At 37.0% G+C, this 18938-nt stretch overlaps 1 protein-coding gene across 4 annotated transcripts in view; it reads left to right on the forward strand.

The window, feature by feature from the left end:
* VCL (vinculin) overlaps positions 1–18938 on the forward strand; it is a 114944-nt gene that overhangs the window by 54117 nt on the left and 41889 nt on the right. For all 4 annotated transcript variants that reach the window (XM_038534409.1, XM_038534411.1, XM_038534410.1 and 1 more), the window contains exons 3-6: positions 13849–13999; positions 14208–14316; positions 16219–16341; positions 18097–18257. In XM_038534409.1, the coding sequence (XP_038390337.1) occupies positions 13849–13999; positions 14208–14316; positions 16219–16341; positions 18097–18257 (544 nt within the window). The remainder of the gene's footprint in view (positions 1–13848; positions 14000–14207; positions 14317–16218; positions 16342–18096; positions 18258–18938) is intronic.

The following is an 18938-nucleotide window of genomic DNA, read 5'->3' on the forward strand; positions in this document are numbered from 1 at the left end:
GTCACTCAGGTGCCCATTTATTGTCCTTTTTAAAGAATGACTGTTGACTGATGCTATTAATCTACTGTTGACTTGTATCTCCAGATTTTTTTGTAAACCATATCTTAGTTTTTGGCTGTTTAAGTAAAAATATTCTCCTACTGTGTCTGTTCTATTTCATTTTGTGTTTAGATATTGATACTTAACTCATTCATCACATTCTGCTGTAGAACAGCGATTGTCAACTTTTTTTTAACATAAGGACCTTCAAATAATAATAGTGAGATTTTTATTATTATTTAAGAATAGATAAGAATAGGGCAGCCCAGGTGGCTCAGTGGTTTAGCGCCACCTTCGTTCCAGGGCATGATCCTGGAGACCCGGGATTGAGTCCTGTGTTGGGCTCCCTGCATGGAGCCTGCTTCTCCCTCTGCCTGTGTCTCTGCCTCTCTCTCTCCCTCTGTGTCTCTCATGAGTAAATGGATAGAATCTTAACAACAACAACAACAACAACAACAAAAGAGAATAAAAGATGCTGTGATTTTCTAATGTTTTAAAATAAAATTTTGTTTTATTCATCACAGCAGCCTTACGACACATTAAAAACCTACTAATATCTGTAAGACACACTTGCTTCTATATTTTCTGTTTCTGCTGTAATCCTACCATGGAGGGGAAGGACCATAGGAGCCAATGGACCTACAGGGAGCAGAGTTCTTGCCTGAACCTTGCAGGCTCGAATCTCCTCTTCTTTCATAGATGCCAAATTTCAACAGGGGTGAAGGAAGTGGAGAGAGAGAGACCACGACTAATCGTTTAGGCTTTAAAGGATTCAAAGGTTATGGCTCCAACTCTAACTTTCAAATAAGCAGCCTACCAAGATTTGAAGAGCATGTGGTGTGGGCAGTAGTGACACTCTTAACTTTCCTTCCCAACATGTCACTTCCTCTTCAGTTACTCTCTCAATTCTGGCAGACTCTTGCTTTGTTTGAAGACCAAGTTAAAACTGGTTGCCAACTCTCCTACTCTCATCTGAAATGAAGTAATTTAGTGAGCCCATGGTGTTTCTGTGTGTCTTTTAGCTTTGGTTATCTCAATGTACATGTTCAGCAAAAAGAGATTGGTGTGGCCCTTAAAAGGCTTTGAATGTTTTAGATATGATTCATTGTGGTTTCTAATTTTAGTTTTGGGTGTATACATGCAGTGTCCTATGCTATCACTGAGTTAGGAAAGGGATAGGAATAATTCGTGGATGAGGCCTGTAGGATCTTTAAATCTGGGAGCGTGGGGTTGGAACAGCCTGTTTTAGTATTATCGCAGTGTACGTGTGGGTAATTGCGACCAGGTTCTTTCGACTTGAACTAGATTAAAGTTTGTCATTGTACTCTATGTTCCCAACTCCCTCCTAAAAACTGTAACTATTCTTGTGGCCTTCACTCAGGTTTCTAGATGACTAATGGCTGAGGATCCTTGACCTTTCTCAAAATGGCAACGCCAGGACCAAAGCGTATTGGCTAGTCCCCTAGTCCTGGGATGCCACAGAATGATTCTACTTTTGCTATTTCAAAGTAGAGTTTGTGGCAGATGGCTGCCATATAAAAGTCTCTCTGAGACTTTTGGTGATCTTCACATCTATTATTATTTTTTTAAAGATTAATTTATTAGAGAGAGAGAGAGCAAGGGAGGGGAAGGGTCATGGGGGAGAGGGTGAAAGAGAATCCTCAAGCAGACTCCTGAGGCAGGGCTCTATCCCAGGACCCTGAGATTATGACCCCAGCTGAAACCAAGAGTTGGATGCTTAACTGACTGAGCCACCCGAGCATCCCATTCACATCTATTATTTTTATTATTGCTTTTTAATGCTATGTATATACACAACGAGATCTGAGGGTGAAATGAATTGCTTATAGAGGTGGCACTTCCTATTGGAGGGATACCAGAAAGGCTGAATTGTCAGTTACTGGTGCCTGAAATTTCACTGGAGCTCATTCCTCAGGTTAACAGTTAAGATGCTTAAATGCCTGGTGAAGGGAGAATTTTTGAGGTCTCAGCAGTCATCTTCACTTATCATATGTTCAACTGAGACTAGGCTCTAAATATGGGAAAGCAGAGAGAGTTTGAAGGCCTGACCCTTACTGCACACTGTGGCTTTTCTCTCAGGCTCAGGCCTGGGCTTTAATATTATTTTCAAATGATACTATATATGTAGTCATAGAGAAAAAGAATCTTAAAAGAAGCTGTTGGGGTGCCTGGGTGACTCAGTTGGTTAAGCATCTGTCACTTGGTCTTGGCTCGGGTCGTGATTTCAAGGTCGTGATATGGAGCCCTGTGTCAGACTCTGGGCTCTGCATGGAGTCTGCCTGGGATTCTTTCTCTCTTCCTCTCCCTCCTCCTCTGTGTCCCCCCTTTCACCAATGAATAAACAAAATCTTTTTAAAAAAGGTGTTTATCGTGCCATTAAAATTATTAAATGTAAACACGTGTACCATTCTTTTTATGACCCTGCTTTTGCATTTCTTAACTTTGAAATGTGATGGGCTTCTCAAACTTAGAAGTGATCTGGGCCTTTCCTGACCTCTGAGAAACCCCACACAGATGGGAAGGAAAGGAAAGTCTCCACAAGGATTGAGGTGAGAGCAGGAATAGCCTTGACAGTCACTTTTGCCTGCCAAATAATTATGCCAAGGCCAGCCTGGTTGGAAATGGAAGTGATGGAGGTGCTGGGCACTGTGGCCACAAGGAGAAAGCCTCACAGACCAGTTGAACATGTTCTTCTTTCACCTGTTTCCTTTTTATCTTCTGTAATGTTGTTTTGTGTAATATTCCTGTGGCCTGACCAACTCTCTCTCTTAAAAGGACAGGTCCCAAAATGTAAACAACCTGCTTCCTTGGGTGTGCCTCAGGGTAATCTGACTTCCATGAAATAAAATTTTCAGGTGTTCTACTTCACAGCTCTTCAGTCTTTAGCAAACAGAATGTATTTGTGTGTGTATGTGACAGCATGTATAACCTAAATGGCTATACTAATTCAGTTCAGATTTTATTAAAACAGTGAATTTGATATAGGATCATTTCCCCCACGCCACCCAACATGGTTTTTTTTGTGGCGGGGTGAAGTTTAACTCGAATGTTTCAGGGAGCTTTTCAGCTTTATTTATTTATTAAAAATATTTTATTTACTTATTCATGAGAGACACACACACACAGAGGGGCAGAGACACAGGCAGAGGGAGAAGCAGGCTCCATACAGGGAGCCTGACACGGGACTTGATTCCAGGTCTCCAGGATCACGCCCTGGACTGATGGTGGTGCTAAACCACTGAGCCACCCGGGCTGCCCGGCTTTTCAGCTTTATCTTATGGAGCAGTATATGTCTAAATAGGCCCAGCAGACAGTTTCCTTTACATTATTTTATTCCACAGCCCTCTCTCTTCCCTCTGTTCAATCAGTGAGCTAAGATTTGCTAGTTGATTTTTACAGAAGCAGATTGAGATTGTTTGGCTTCAGAGTGAATGAGTTACCTGCACTTTGTGATAATAAATGGCCCTCTCTAGTCAAACCAGGTCTCTGGCAAATGCATATTATTTTTCACAGAAAGAACTCTGTGTGTGTGTGTATGTATGTGTGCGTGCGCACGCTTGTGATAGAGAATATTATTCCATTGGAAAAACAACTCAAAGAGATGCTATGCAGAGGATCGTCTTTATAAGTAGTGCTAAGCTTCTGAGGCAGAAGCAACTTGTAGCCACCTTCTCCATCATCATTTTCCTAATCTTTCAGGTAAAAATGGCTATTCCCACTCTTATGTTCCCTTGGCATGTGCTGGATATACTTCTAAATACTAATTTATATTTGTTTACATGTATGTCTTTTCCTATTGAGGTGATAACACTTTAAAAATAGGGACTTAAAAATACTTTGTATTCCTAGAACTCATGTAGCATGTGATAGGTCCTCAATACATTAGATGAACAAAAATATATAAGAATTAAAAACTAAAGGAATTTAAGATTAGATGCAGTCTAGAAGAACCTTTAAAAATGATTTACGGCAATCTTTATAATCTGGATCTGGTTTTCCCTTATATTTCTTAAATTAAAAATTCAGCATAAGCTTAAGCTTCTTGATTAGTGATCATTGAAATAAAATGAAACTGAGTAGTTTGGGATCTTTATATGTCTTAAATTGTATCAAGTTATATCATGTGTAATCCTGGAAAGAATGGATTAGTGGATTATGAGTGAACATATTTTGGGCCCTGTGAGGCTATTATTGGTCCACTGATCTAAAGCATAAGAATTTTCTGTTAATTTAAGTTGAAGACTCAAAGGCAGAGAGAAGCTTTTAACTTGTGATATTTGATTGGTGTTAAAGTATCTAAATCAATATTATTAGGATATACTCAAGATATATAATTATTTAGGAAACAGACCTTTTCCCTATTGTCATTCTCTAAAATGCTTTTCAAAAAATTTAGATTTGTGTTAAAAAGTAGAAGATCACTTTAAGAAGTGAGGCAGCTTGAATGTTTTAATAAAATCACATTTTCCACAGACAAAACAGACTCCTATCTTTTTCTAACCACTGGTTAGTCATGGTGGGATTTGTTTGGCTTTTATGAATGCCATTAAATTTTAATGTACAGATCAGATGTCTTATTGTAGAAAAAATGCTACAGTGTCTGTTTTAGCCCTATCATTTTACCACACAAGGGAACCATTAGTGGAGAATCAAATTGATTCCTGTAAAGCCTTTTGATTTCATCATTTTTTCTATTTTCTCCATGATGATTATTTCTAACTTTCATTTATTTTTCATTTTTTGTTTTGTTTCCAAATTTGAAACACTTCTGTAGTAACTGGATCATTGCAAGTAGGTATAACACAACTGTACGTAACATTCTGTGATTATTAGGTTTGCTTTAATTTCATCAATGTTCATGTTACCTGGAAATAAAATCAGGTTTTGTGACTTTTTATAAAATTAATGATTTTTATGGACCTGTACTGGGTGAAAATTCCTGATTGACTGTAATTAACAAGATAGACAAGGTTCTTGGCCTTGCTGAATCTAGAGTCTTGTGGAAAATAGAGAAAACTAAATTGAGAAGTTGTGATGTGTCTCATGGGAGCATGTAGAAGTACTTGTAGAATTGGGATGGTTTCCTGAAGGAAGGGTCATTTATTATTTATTTATTTATTTTAAGATTTTATTTATTTATTTGACAGAACACAAGAGAGAGCACAAGCATGGGGAGTGGCCGAGGGAGAGGAATAGCAGACTTCCCGTTGAGTGGGGGGGACTGATGCAGCTCCATAGTAGGACCCGGGGATCATGACCTGACCTGAAGGCAGATGCTTAACTGACTGAGTCACCCACGTGCCCCAGGAAGAGTCCTATAAAGACAGTCTAAGAGAATAAGTAGTGGTTAGTCAAGCAAAAGTAGGAGGTGAGGGAGAGGTGTCTGAATTAGTGGGAATGGATATAAAAAATTATTGAAGCAAGACATTAGTGCTCTTTCATCTAATGGTCTTCAGTGAGTGGTTGGTCATCCTTAAAGATCTTCTGAAATATTTCTTTTGAATATTTTAAAGTTTTCATTTATAAATTTTTATTTATTTTATTTCCAGTATAGTTAACATACAGTGCTATAGTAGTGTCAGGTATACAATATAGTAATTCAGCACTTCCATACATCACCCGGTGCTCATCACAACAAATGCACTCCTTAATCCCTATCACCTGTTTTACCCGCCCCCCTCCACCGCCCCTCTGGTAACCATCAGCTTGTTCCCTACAGTTAAGAGTCTGTTTCTTGGCTTGTCTCTCTTTTTTTCCCCCCTTGCTTGTTTATCTTATTTCTTAAGTTCCAGAAACATTTTTTTACTCATAAGTTTAACTAGTTGCACAGCATGTGTTTTCTGCCATATATTATGTATGATATACCTGTCTTAAATATGTTTCCATGTAATTTTGGTTCATTTGATTTATGGAAAACATCTGCCATAATCATTGGCAAGGCCCGTCCTCATTGTCTTTCTAGCCACCTGAATCAAATTTACTTTTTTTAACTTCATTTTTAAAAAAGTTTTTGCTTTTGTCAGTTGTCTTTTAAACATATTTAAATAATAAGAATTTTAAAAATATTTATTCACATAGTTAGCATTTTGTTATTTATATAACATCTTGTTGTTTGTTGTCATTTTTCCCCTGTAAATCCAAGTTTCTGTCTGGTATAATTTTCCTCTTTCCTGAAGGATTTCCTTTAATTTATTCTATAGTTCAGGTTTGCTGCTCATGAGTTCTTTTAGCTCTTACATATGTGAAAAAGTCTTTATTTTATCTTAATCTTTGAAATGTTTTTTTTTTTGGGGGGGTATAGGTTGTGAAGTTGACAGGTTTTTTTTGTTCTGTTTTGTTTTTTTCTTTCAGTACTTTGCTTCACTGGCTTGCATTGTTTCCAATGCGAAGTTTGTTGTCATTCTTTGTTCCTCTGTGAAAGTGTCAATTTTTTCCAGTTAGTTTTAATATTTTCTATTTAGTCTTGGTTTTGAACAATTTTATGTATGTGCCTTTAAGCAATTTATGATGTGACTTGTAGTTCTCTTGGTATTTTTTGTGCATGGGGTTTATTGAGCTTCTTGGACTGGGGCTTTATAGTGTTCATTAAATTTAGACACATTTTGGCCATCATTTCTTCAAATATTGTTTTCTGTCTCCCTCCTGCCTCTCTTTTGAGGACTCAAATTACACATATATTAGACTGCTTTGAGTTGTACCACAGCTCAATGATGGTCTGTTCCTTTTTTTTTTTTTTTTTTTTTTTTGGAGTCTTTTTTTCCCTCTCTGTTTCATTTTGGGTAGTTTTTAATTGCTGTGATTTGAATTTCACTAATCTTGCTTTCATGCAATATCTTATCTGCTAGTAATTTATTCATTGTTTTTTTGTATCTGAGACACATTTCCAGTTGTTCTGTTTGAGGCTTGTTTTTATATCTTTCATTTATCTATTTAATATACTCAAACTTTCCTTTAGCTGTTGAACATATGGAATACAGTTGTAATGGTTTTTACATTCTAGTCTGTTCCGTCATCTGTGTCATTTCTGGGTTGTTCTTGAATTACTGTTTTTTCTTTTCATTGTGGATGGTGTTTTCATGCCTATTTGTATGCCTGGCAAAATTTTTTTTTTTTTAATAATTTCTTTTTTTTTATATATTTTTTTTAATTTTTATTTATTTATGATAGTCACACAGAGAGAGAGAGAGGCAGAGACACAGGCAGAGGGAGAAGCAGGCTCCATGCACCGGGAGCCCGATGTGGGATTCGATCCCGGGACTCCAGGATCGCGCCCTGGGCCAAAGGCAGGCGCTAAACCACTGCGCCACCCAGGGATCCCCTGCCTGGCAAATTTTAATTGGAGGCCAGTGTCATACTACTAAATGTTTTGTGTTCCAGTTCTGGAGTTCAGAAGTCCAAAGTGGGTTAATAGAGTTGTGTTTCTTCTGGAGATTGTAGAGAATTTATTTCTTTGCCTTTTCTTTCTTTCTTTCTTTCTTTCTTTCTTTCTTTCTTTCTTTCTTTCTTTCTTTCTTTCTTTCTCTCTCTCTCTCTCTCTCTCTCTCTTTCTTTCTTTCTTTTTCGTTTCTTTGCCTTTTCAGCTTGTAGAAGCTACTCAAATTCCTTGGCTTATAGCGCTGCATCTCTTACCTCTGCTTCTGCCATATTTTTTTTTGCTTCTTTTGTTACATCATAGTGAAATAATACCTTAAATATGTGGTGAAATAGCTATCAACCTAGAAATCTGTACTACTGAAATGGTCTTTGAAGTAGGAAGACAAAATAGACATTATCAAACAAAAATGGATACATTTTGTCACTAGCATTCTCTTAGTAGAGGAAATACTGAAGAATGTAATTCAGACAGAATCAGATGATTCTAGATGTAAGGCCTGAGATATAAGAGGGAATGATTAGTCAAAATATGGGACAGTTTGTTGGTAAATATAAGCAAACTTTGACTTATATAACAATGTAATATCTAACAAGATTTAAAGATTTAAAATAAAAGATAGAATATTTTATACATGAAAACAATGTAAACATAAAACAAAATTTGAAAACAATAGCATAAAAGTCAGGAAAGGGATGATTGAGAATTAAGTATCCTAAGATCATTCTTTGGGAAGGAGGTAAAAATATTGAGTCATTTTAGATTTTTATGAGACTGATGAGCTGCCAGCTGTATTAAAAGGACAGCTTTTATTTTAGATTTTTAACATGACAAGTATGCATGCTAAAATATTTAAGGTAAGCACAAAAAGAACAGAGTATATAACCTTTAAAATTAATAAAGGGAATAAGAAAAAGATAGAAAAAACTAGCAATCTCCCCCCTCTCAAAAAAAAAAAAAAAAAAAGGTAAGGAGAAAGAAAAAATAAGTCAAAATTACAGGCCATATGGAAAATAAATAGTATATGAAAATAATTCTAGGGGTTCTTGGGTTGCTCAGTTGGTTAAATGTCTAACTCTTGATTTCCACTCAGATCATGATCTCAGGGTTGTGGGATTGAGCCCCACATTGGGCTATGTGCCAGGTGTGAATCCTCCTTGGGATTCTCTCTTTCCCTGTCCCTCTGCCTCTCTCTCCCCCCACCTCTCTCTCTCTAATAAAAAAGAAAAAAAGATTCTTAAAAAAAAAAAATGGATGAGTTGCTTCGGTGGCTCAGTCAATTGGGCATCTGCCTTCAGCTCAGGTCATCATCCCAGGGTCCTGGGATTTGCGCCCTGTTTTGGGCTTCCTGCTTAGCAGGGAGCCTGCTTCCCCCTCTCCCTCTACTCCCACCCCCACATGTGTTTCTCTCTCAAATAAATAAAATAAAAAAAGAAAATGAAAATAAATATACCAGTAATATTAATAAATTTAAATGGGCTAGATTATTAAATTAAAAGTTCCTAAGCTAGATTAAAAAATGCATGTAGCTATATGTTATTTATAAAGATACATCTAAAACGTAATGACAGAGATTGAAATAGTCAAAACTGATCTGCAATATTAATGTCAGATAAAATAGACATTAAGGCAACCAACATTATTGGAGACATAGGTAAATGTCACACAAAATAGACATTAAAGCAACAAACATTATTGAAGGTACAGAGAGATGTTACATAATGATAAATAGGTTCAAGTTATATAATAATTGTAAACTTATATGTACCTAAATGTTAACTTCAATATATTAAAATCCAAACAGAACTACAAGGAGATATAGACTAATCTGTCTCTATGGTAGGAGATTTCATTGCTTAGTAATTGATAGATAAGGGTAGCCCCGGTGGCACAGCGGTTTAGCGCCGCCTGCAGCCCAGGGCGTAATCCTGGAGACCATGGAACGAGTCCCACGTCGGGCTCTCTGCATGGAGCCTGCTTCTCCCTCTGCCTGTGTCTCTACCTCTCTCTCTCTGTCTTTATGAATAAATAAATAAAATCTTTTAAAAAAAAGTAATTGGGGGATCCCTGGGTGGCGCAGCGGTTTGGCGCCTGCCTTTGGCCCAGGGCGCGATCCTGGAGACCTGGGATCAAATCCCACGTCGGGCTCCCGGTGCATGGAGCCTGCTTCTCCCTCTGCCTGTGTCTCTGCCTCTCTCTCTCTCTGTGAGACTATCATAAATAAAAATAAAAAAATTAAAAAAAAAGTAATTGATAGATAAAACAGACAAAAAAAATATCAGCAAGGATATAGAAAATTTGAACAGGTTTAATTAACAAGTTTGAGAATAAACTATGTAAAATAGTTCACTTAAAAATTGGAGCATATTCATTCTTTTCAGGAACACATATAAAATTTATAAAAGTTGATCATGTGTGTTCAAAAGGCTCAACACATTTCAAAGCCTTGCTGTCTTACAGGCCACGTTCTCTGGCACAATGCATGTGAATGGTAAATCAATAGCAAAAAGATAACTTAGAGCCCCTTATGCCTTGAAGTACATTTTAAAATATCCAAACAATTCATTGTCAAAGATGTCATAATGAAAATTGTTCAGAGCTGGATAATAATAAAAATGCTACCTGTCAAAACTCTTGGGGCCCATAAACATAAAAATACCCCTAGCCCCTACCCAGTTTCATTAGTAGCAGAGAAATGCAAATTAAATTCACAATAATTTAGCATTTCACAATCACCACATTGGGAAATTTAAAAATTCACATTGCCAAGTGTTGGTAAGGTTCTGGAGCAATTGTGAACACTGCTGGTTAGTGTTTTAAATTGGTGGAAAACTGCTTGACTTCCCTTGGTAGAGTTGAATATATATGCATTTTCTGCAACCCCATTTTTCTACTACTAGATATACTATTAATGTGCACCAGAAGCCAGTGTAAGAATGTTCATAGTAGTAGTATTGATATAAACACCAGTAAAAAATAAGATAACCTAGAATACCTGTAATGTCAATCAGAAGTTGAATGGGTAAATAAATATGGTATATCCATACAGTGTAATATGTCATATTAGCTGTGGTCCTCAACATGATAGGTCTCAAAATCATAATATTGAACAAAAGAACAGTCACAGAAGCATATATAACAGTATAATTAGACTTATTTAAGATTTTAATATAAACAAAACTAAATGATTCATTGTTTAGATATGTATAGATACCCAGGTATTAAAAGTATACAAAAAAATCAAGAGAACAATTAACAAAATTCAGGATAATGATTAGTTCTGAGAAATACGGAACATTTGGTTAGGGTGGGGCGTCTAAAGTACTTGGTGATATTTCAGTTCTGAAGTATGATTGTTTTATCTGTGGTATTTGAATATAAAAGTATTACAGTTTTTGTGTGATTTTATTTTGTAATTTAAAAAATATGAAAATATTTTTAACTTCATTAGTAATAAAAGAATGCAAATTAAAACTATGTTGAGTAAAAAACACCTACAAAATAGGAGAAAATATTTGCAAATTTTATCTTTTTTTTTTTTAAAGATTTTATTTATTTATTCACGAGAGACACACAGAGCGAGAGAGGCAGAGACACAGGCAGAGGGAGATGCAGGCTCCATGCAGGGAGCCCGATGTGGGACTCCATCCCAAGTCCCCAGGATCACGCCCTGGGCTGAAGGCGGCCCTAAACCACTGAGCCACCCGGGCTGCCCGCAAATTATATCTGATAAAGATTTAATACCCAGAGTACATAAATAATTCTGACAACTCAACAACAAAAGAAAAACATCCCAATTAAAAAATGAGCAAAGCATGTCAATAAATATTTCTCCAAAGAAGATATATCCCATAGGCATATGAAAAGATGTTTAACATCTTTGATCAGTAAGGAATCAAATCAGAATCACAATTATACCCAGTAGGTTGGCTTTAGCCCCCCAAATCTTTAAAACCAAAAAATAACAAGTGTTGGTAAAGATGTGAAGAAATAGGAACCTTTCTACAAAGCTGGTAGGAATATAAAGTGGGTGCAGTTGCTGTGGAAAACAGTTTGACATTTCCTCAAAAAATTAACACAGACTTCCACTTGTTGGTATATAGCCAAGAGAAATGAAAACCTTAATCTGCGTAGAAATTATTTTTTAAAAGATTTTTATTTATTTATTCATGAGAGACACAGAGAAGGAGAGGCAGAGACACAGGCAAAGCGAGAAGCAGCTCCCTGCAAGGAGCCTGATGTGGGACTCTATCCTAGATCCCGGGATCACACCCTGAGCCCACAATAGACACTCAACCACTGAGCCACCCAGGTGTCCCCCATGTAGAAATTTGTATATGAATGTTAGTAGGGGCATTATTCATAATTGCCAGAAGGTGGAAATAGTGCAGATGCCTATCAATACATGGATGGATAAGCAAATTTAAAAATTTTTGTATGTGCACATATACAATAAAATATTATTCAGGTATGAAAAAGAACAAACTACTGACACATGCTATAACCTGGATGAACCTTGAAACATTTATGCTTAGTGAAAGAAGCCAGACACAAGTCACATAGTCACATGATTCTTTTGATATGATATATCCAGAATATGTAAATTCTTAGAGATAGAAAGCAGGTTAATGGTTACCAGGGGATGAAGGAAGAGGGAAGATGGGGAGTGATTACATAAAGGGTTCAGGGTCCGTTTCTGAAGTGATAGAAGTTTTGACCCAAGAGAGGTGATAATTGCTCATCATTGTGAATACATTAAATGCCATTGAATTGTATATACCCTTTAGAGCAACTAATTGTATGTTATGTGAATTTCACCTTAATTAAAAAACTATATTGGTCTATCATATTAGTGAAGATAAACTTAAGTTCGATTATATACCGAGTTGTTGAGATGGAAGAAACAGGTACTGCTGTCATCCATTTTGGGGGGAATGTAAATAACCTCTGTGGATGGCAATATGGCAATATTTGTCAAAATTGTAAATGTCTACACCTTTGATTCAGCAATTCCATTTCTGACCTGTATCCTACAGATATATACATTTTACAATGATATTATTCAAGGTGATTTATTTTAGCAGGCTAATAAATTATGGACTAGTTTATGTGGATTATTAAAGAATGAAGAGGCTCTTAATGTACTTTAATTAGAACATCTCTAAGTTAAATTAAAAAAGTTTTTTTAAAAGATATTATTTATTTATTCATGAGAGACAGAGAGAGAGAGAGAGAGAGAGAGAGAGAGAGAGAGGCAGAGACACAGGCAGAGACACAGGCAGAGACACAGGCAGAGGGAGAAGCAGGCTCCATGTGGGGAGCCCAAAGTGGGACTCAATCCTGGGACTCCAGGATCACACCCTGGGCTGAAGGTGGCGCTAAACCTCTGAGCCACTGGGGCCGCCCTCTAAGTTAAATTTAAGTGGGAAAAGCAGAATGCGGAGAGTATGCCTGTTATGATCCTATTTGTATAAAAAAGGTGGAAGCCTGTTTTTGTTTTTCTATGAATAAAATATTTTATTTTGAAGAAACAGGAGACTCTATAACATTGGTTGCAAGTAGATGGGATTTGAAAGCCTAGGAGATAGTAGAAAGAAGGTGATTTTTCACTGACTGTGTCATAGATATGAATAGACAAATTCTATAAGTTAAAATTAAAACTTTAATTTAAAAATTAAAAAGAAACAGTAAACAACTAGTTTTCTAGGAGTGATCCACAGCCACAGCAATGAGGTCTAGCTCTTCACTGATTCATTCATTCGTTCATTTATTGTTACATATGATCAGGTTGTCTATATTATTAAGCTGTATTAACATTAAACTATTAATAACTGTTTGTTATTAATGCTAGTGACATTTTAATTAACAAAATGGTTTTATAGGGTGGTTTTCAAACAGTTCAGTGGATTTGTCAAATCCATTTAGCTAGATGAATGGGAAATCTATGCATTACTTCATACTTTTTGTTTCCTCCTAATCCTTTGTATCTGATTATTAAATTTCACTTAATACAGTGCTTTGGCATTTTATTTCCAGATATTAAATCTGGAACTGTTGTCAAGGATTTCTGTTCTTAGTGTAGTGTCTTTTAATGGTGTTTCAGAGATGTATAGCAACCTAAAGTGAAAGGTCCAAACCATTTCGTCATCATTTTTTGTTGCCAGGAAATAACAAAGAACAAGGGCTTAGTGCAGTGAATGAAGTGAATGAATGAATGAATGGATGGGTGGATGAATGGACTTGCAGCCCTTTATTGTTGATTTTAAAAGCTAAAGCTTAGGTCCTATTATAAATTGGTCTTGGCTATTTTCCGTATCAGAAAAAAAATGTGAATATGTCCATTAACGTTCTTTATATTTGCGTGTCATATTCTACTTGGTTCTGCCAGTGGGTTAACTCCGTGTTCCTTCCCACAGGGTTGAGAATGCTTGCACCAAGCTTGTCCAGGCAGCCCAGATGCTTCAGTCAGATCCTTACTCAGTGCCTGCTCGAGATTATCTAATTGATGGGTCAAGGGGCATCCTCTCCGGCACATCAGACCTGCTCCTCACCTTCGATGAGGCTGAGGTAGGCAATCTGAGGCCCATGCAGTCCTCTTCCAGACAAAAATCTTAAAGATAGTTTTAAAGGTAATAATTGGAGGATTGCTGATGTTTTAGGATGAGAAAATGTCAAAAGGCTACCCTGCTGAATTAGCATGTTTTCTACATATTGCTCTGTATATTGTTCTCCCGTATGTTCTACATATTGTTCACTCACTAAAATATGTTTACAGGTTCGTAAAATTATTAGAGTTTGCAAAGGAATTTTGGAATATCTTACAGTGGCAGAAGTGGTGGAAACTATGGAAGATTTGGTCACCTACACAAAGAATCTTGGACCAGGTTAGTTGCGTCCAGTTTTTATAATAAAATTTTTTGTGGATTGTCCATGTTTAATCAAGGTGAAAGGAGTACTCCCGCCTGCTTTTTGCAGAAGATAAAGAATGATGCTTTGGGCTTTTAGGTGTCTCTGCTCTGTTGATGGAGCTGACACTGTGTTTCTACTGAGGAGGTATCATTGTTTCTGAAAGCTGAATCTGCTTTCTACAAATCCTGGCCCTGCCTAATGAATTAAACTAGACATTGCAAATGTTGCTGGAGAATGTAGGAAATACTTTTCTATTACTGTAATGCTTTAAGGCCACCCTGAATTCTGACCTCTCCATTCCACATTATACTGCATTCCTTCACTGTCTGCCAGCTGGCCCGTAGCTCTTTATGACCTCTTAGCTCATTAATTAGCCCGCCTACTATTATGGATTCATGCCCTAGCCGGAGGCTGCATAATATAATCAGACCTAAAAGGAGAGAATAGCTACTGTGACTAAATCTCATTTTGAAATGATTGTTTAGTCACCTGAGAATTGAATATTCAAAATACGTGAACAGATAGCTTTTTCTCTTATAGTCATATAACATGAACTCTGGAGGGTTCTTAAAGTATGATTGAGACCAATGAAAAGGCACATCAGATGTTTAACTTGTCAGTATAAAAGATCACCTTATAAAAATCTTTTGTCTTAGGTAAAATGATTCTCAATTAACGGTATTTTCATGAGGTTCCGATACAGTCATTCTGTAAACCTCTGGCATTTAAGAATTTCTCTGAGCCGTCAATGAAGATCACCAGGATATACCTTTAGAGCAGTATTCTTTCAACTTTCCCATAGGACTAGGGAAAAAAGTTTATTTCTTCAAATAAAATCTTACACAGAATCCCAATATATAAAAGACAAAAATGGAGCTACTCTGAATGAAGCAGGGGCAACCACTCCTTTTCCTTTGGTACCCTTTGATGACCTGTGAAACTGCTTAAGAAATCCTAGGAACAGTTTGAAAACCCAAGCTTTAGAGAATCACACAGCACCTTTGAATAATAACCAAAGTAAACAAAAAGGGCTAGCAGACTGATTCCAAAACACCAGATGCTTTTGATTGCTGTCCTAACTATAATTATTTTTATAATATTTCTGTTTGTTTCTAATTATAAAAATAGTACTTGCTTATTTTGGACAAGTTGGGAAGTACAGAAAAATATAAAGATGAAAACAAAACGCATTATTGTAATTCTTAAGATTTTTTTCAGCCACTGGATTCTCAGTACTAGGCTCGCATGAGATTCTTATGTAGACACAGTGGCCAGACACATGACATGACCTGGTATGTGTGGTAACCAGGAAAAATATTTTTATTTATTTTTTAACAAACATGTATTTATTTTTTCAGTATGTTTTTGTATTTGTGAAGTATTTGTGTCAAACGTGTGAAAATTATGTCATATTTAGGACTTTCATTTATTTACTTATTTACTTATGTTTTAAAATTTTTAAAGATTTTATTTATTTATTTGAGAGAGCCTGAGAGAGAGTATGAGTAGGGGGGAGGGGTGGAGGCAGAGGGAGAAGCAGATTCCCCGCTGAGCAGGGCGCCCCTTGCGATGCCGGGCTTGATCTCAGGACCCTGGGATTATGACCTGAGCCGAAGGCGGACGCTTAACTAACTGAGCCACCCAGGTGCCCAGGACTTACATTTAATAAAGTATGTTTAATAGAAATGAATGAAATTGGATTAAGTAAGAATTGTCCAGAATATTCTATGTCATAAATGCTTACAGTTCAGTGGTAGTATCTGTTATTTAAGTGGGCATTTTGGACTCTCATCATCATTCATAATGGACTTAGGCTCAGAAAGCCAGTCTGGGATATTTCACTACTCACCCTGCATGATTTATTCCTTATGCCTCAGGAATGACTAAGATGGCCAAGATGATTGATGAGAGGCAGCAGGAACTGACTCACCAGGAGCACCGAGTAATGTTGGTGAACTCCATGAACACCGTGAAAGAGTTGCTGCCAGTTCTCATTTCAGGTATTTTCTGCTTCTACATTATCTTACAGGAAAAAAAAAATGTCAACATACTCTAAACTCTGTTGTTAATTTTCCTTTACTGCTTAGTTGCCTGTCCTTCAGGCTGGGTAAGAATGAGACCTGATAGATTGGGTGTTACCACATGGCTGCAGCTGATTGGCTAAGAACCAGTATTCATCAGTATTCACCAGGAGAGCTCTCCTCCTTTTCTTTGTTTGAAGCTGCTCTTCCTGTTGCCCGGCTCTGTTCTGAAGTCCTAATAGGCCTGTTTTCTGGGAGATGGAGTATCTATAGGAATTTTTACATTTTTATTTGTGTTATGAAAAAAAATTAGGAGCCGGAATAGATATTATGGAGCACTGTAGGATAAAGAAGTGAGCCCAAAGCCCTTTTCAGTGTCATGCTAACACAGTTTTTTCCTAAAAGACATTTAACTGTTCTCTACATTATAGAGTTGGTGGTCTATACCACATGGGACCACTTTCCCACTGGGTAGAGCCTGGTGGCGGCTGTCTCAGCTAGCAAAAGGGAGCTATATTTATTGTCTAGTATCTACCAGACACCTCACAGTTTACGTAAGTTATCTTAATCAAGTTATGGGTGAATTAGTTTAACTATCAGAAGGGGGCAGCTCTATTTTCAAAATCTTACGAGGCATGGCACAGTCATCCTCAGTTCCTGCCTTCCTGCTTTGACATTTCAGGTAGTAGCTAAAAAAGGAGAGGTGAGTATAGGAGCTCAGAACGCCCTCATATGAACTAGAAAACAAAAAAATTGTAAGTAGAGTCTTATAATCTCCATGGGAAATATGTTTTTGAGGGGCTGTTCCATATGGTAGAAAGGTTTTGAGAGTAAGATTTCTTTCTGATCTAGGTCACTCAGTAGTGTGTCAATTAATTGTTTTTTTTTTTTAAGATTTTATTTATTTATGAGAGATACAGATATAGGCGGAGGGAGAAGCAGGCTCCTCAAGGCAGCCTGATGGGGGACTCGATCCCAGGACTCCGGGATCACGCCCTGAGCCAAAGGCAGAGATGCCCAACTGCTGAGCCACCCAGGTGTCCCAGTGTTGATTAATTTTTAACAATTTTAATTGTTTTATGGGAAGATAGCCTTTTTCTCCAGTGCTTCAAATTAATATTTTCGTCTTCTTTACTTTTGGGGGTTAGAAAGTTCCTGCTACATGTTGAGAGAAATTCCAGAAGATAAACTCAACATTTTGGGATCTTCCATTACGATGGGATATAGCAGGATACTCCATTTAGTTTTATTGACTGTTTTCATCTTGTCCTGTTAGGTGTATGTTAGATGGGGCCAGTGTTAGGGCTGGGAAGATAACTGATTTAGAAAGACACTGGGTGTTTTGTGCTTGTAGGTCATCAGTATATGCATGTTAAATTAACTCCCTGATCATGTTTTAATGATGTTTTGTACCTTAAAGTTACTGATAGTGGAACTTCATTGGCAGACTTGCAGTGTTTTTTTGTTTTGTTTTGTTTTGTTTTTAATATTCTTTTTTGTTGTTGTTAAGATTTCTTTTTTAAATAACTTCTACCCTCAATGTGGAGCTCAAACTTAAAACCCTGAGATCAAGAGTCACATGCTCTACTGACTGAGCTAGCCTAATATAGTCTTTTTAAGACCTTAGAAACCCAAAACATGTACTCAAAGTGTGGAACATCTTGTGTGAATGTTTTTATACAGCAAGATTAAATTCCGAGCTTAGTTTCTGATTGTTTGTTTATTTTTTTATAGCTATGAAGATTTTTGTAACAACTAAAAATTCAAAAAACCAAGGAATAGAAGAAGCTTTGAAAAATCGCAATTTTACTGTAGAGAAGATGAGTGCTGAAATTAATGAGATCATTCGTGTATTACAACTCACTTCTTGGGATGAAGATGCCTGGGCCAGCAAGGTTAGTGTTATTGGAAGAGAAATAAGCAAACTCCTGAATTCTCCCCCTCACACTTTATCTTGTAATTGTGGGTAACGTAAGACTACTGAGATATTATGAAATGATTTCTACTTCACTTTTCCTGGGTTTCATGAGTTAGTTGCTGCTTTTGCAAATTCCCTTTGCCCCAGGCTAGAACAAATAAATAGGCATGTGGGGTGAATGGCTGATTGAAGACTGAGATGTGTTGCTTATTCTTTAAGCTGGACACTCATTGGGCTGGTGGAGGAATTCTTGTAGGGTGTATACTCCCCTGGGTGGGAACCCTGCCTTATTATATGGGTGGTTGTTGCTAGGTGACCAAGGAAGATACAGAATATGACTGTTAATTTAATTTTATGGAAAGTTATCCTTAACCAATCTTTGACCTAAGAAATCTACAGAGGAGAAACTCTTGGCATTTCTAGGTGTGTCTGTTTGTCATACCATTTTCCTTAAGGAAAGCTTAATTAAAATATTGGTTTTCATATTCGTCCTTGAGTTTGAGGGGTTCCTTCACCCTTTATCTAGAATTTCTTCTGAACTCCAGAAGGGTTGATTCCTTCTGGAGCCTAGCAGCAGTGATCTTATGTTGATACTGCTCTGGTCTACTTTTCCTTGTCTAGTGACTGTCTGGGAGATCTGAGGCACTTAGGTTTATTC

Source organism: Canis lupus, chromosome 4, assembly GCF_011100685.1.
Source record: "Canis lupus familiaris isolate Mischka breed German Shepherd chromosome 4, alternate assembly UU_Cfam_GSD_1.0, whole genome shotgun sequence".
NCBI lineage: Eukaryota > Metazoa > Chordata > Mammalia > Carnivora > Canidae > Canis > Canis lupus.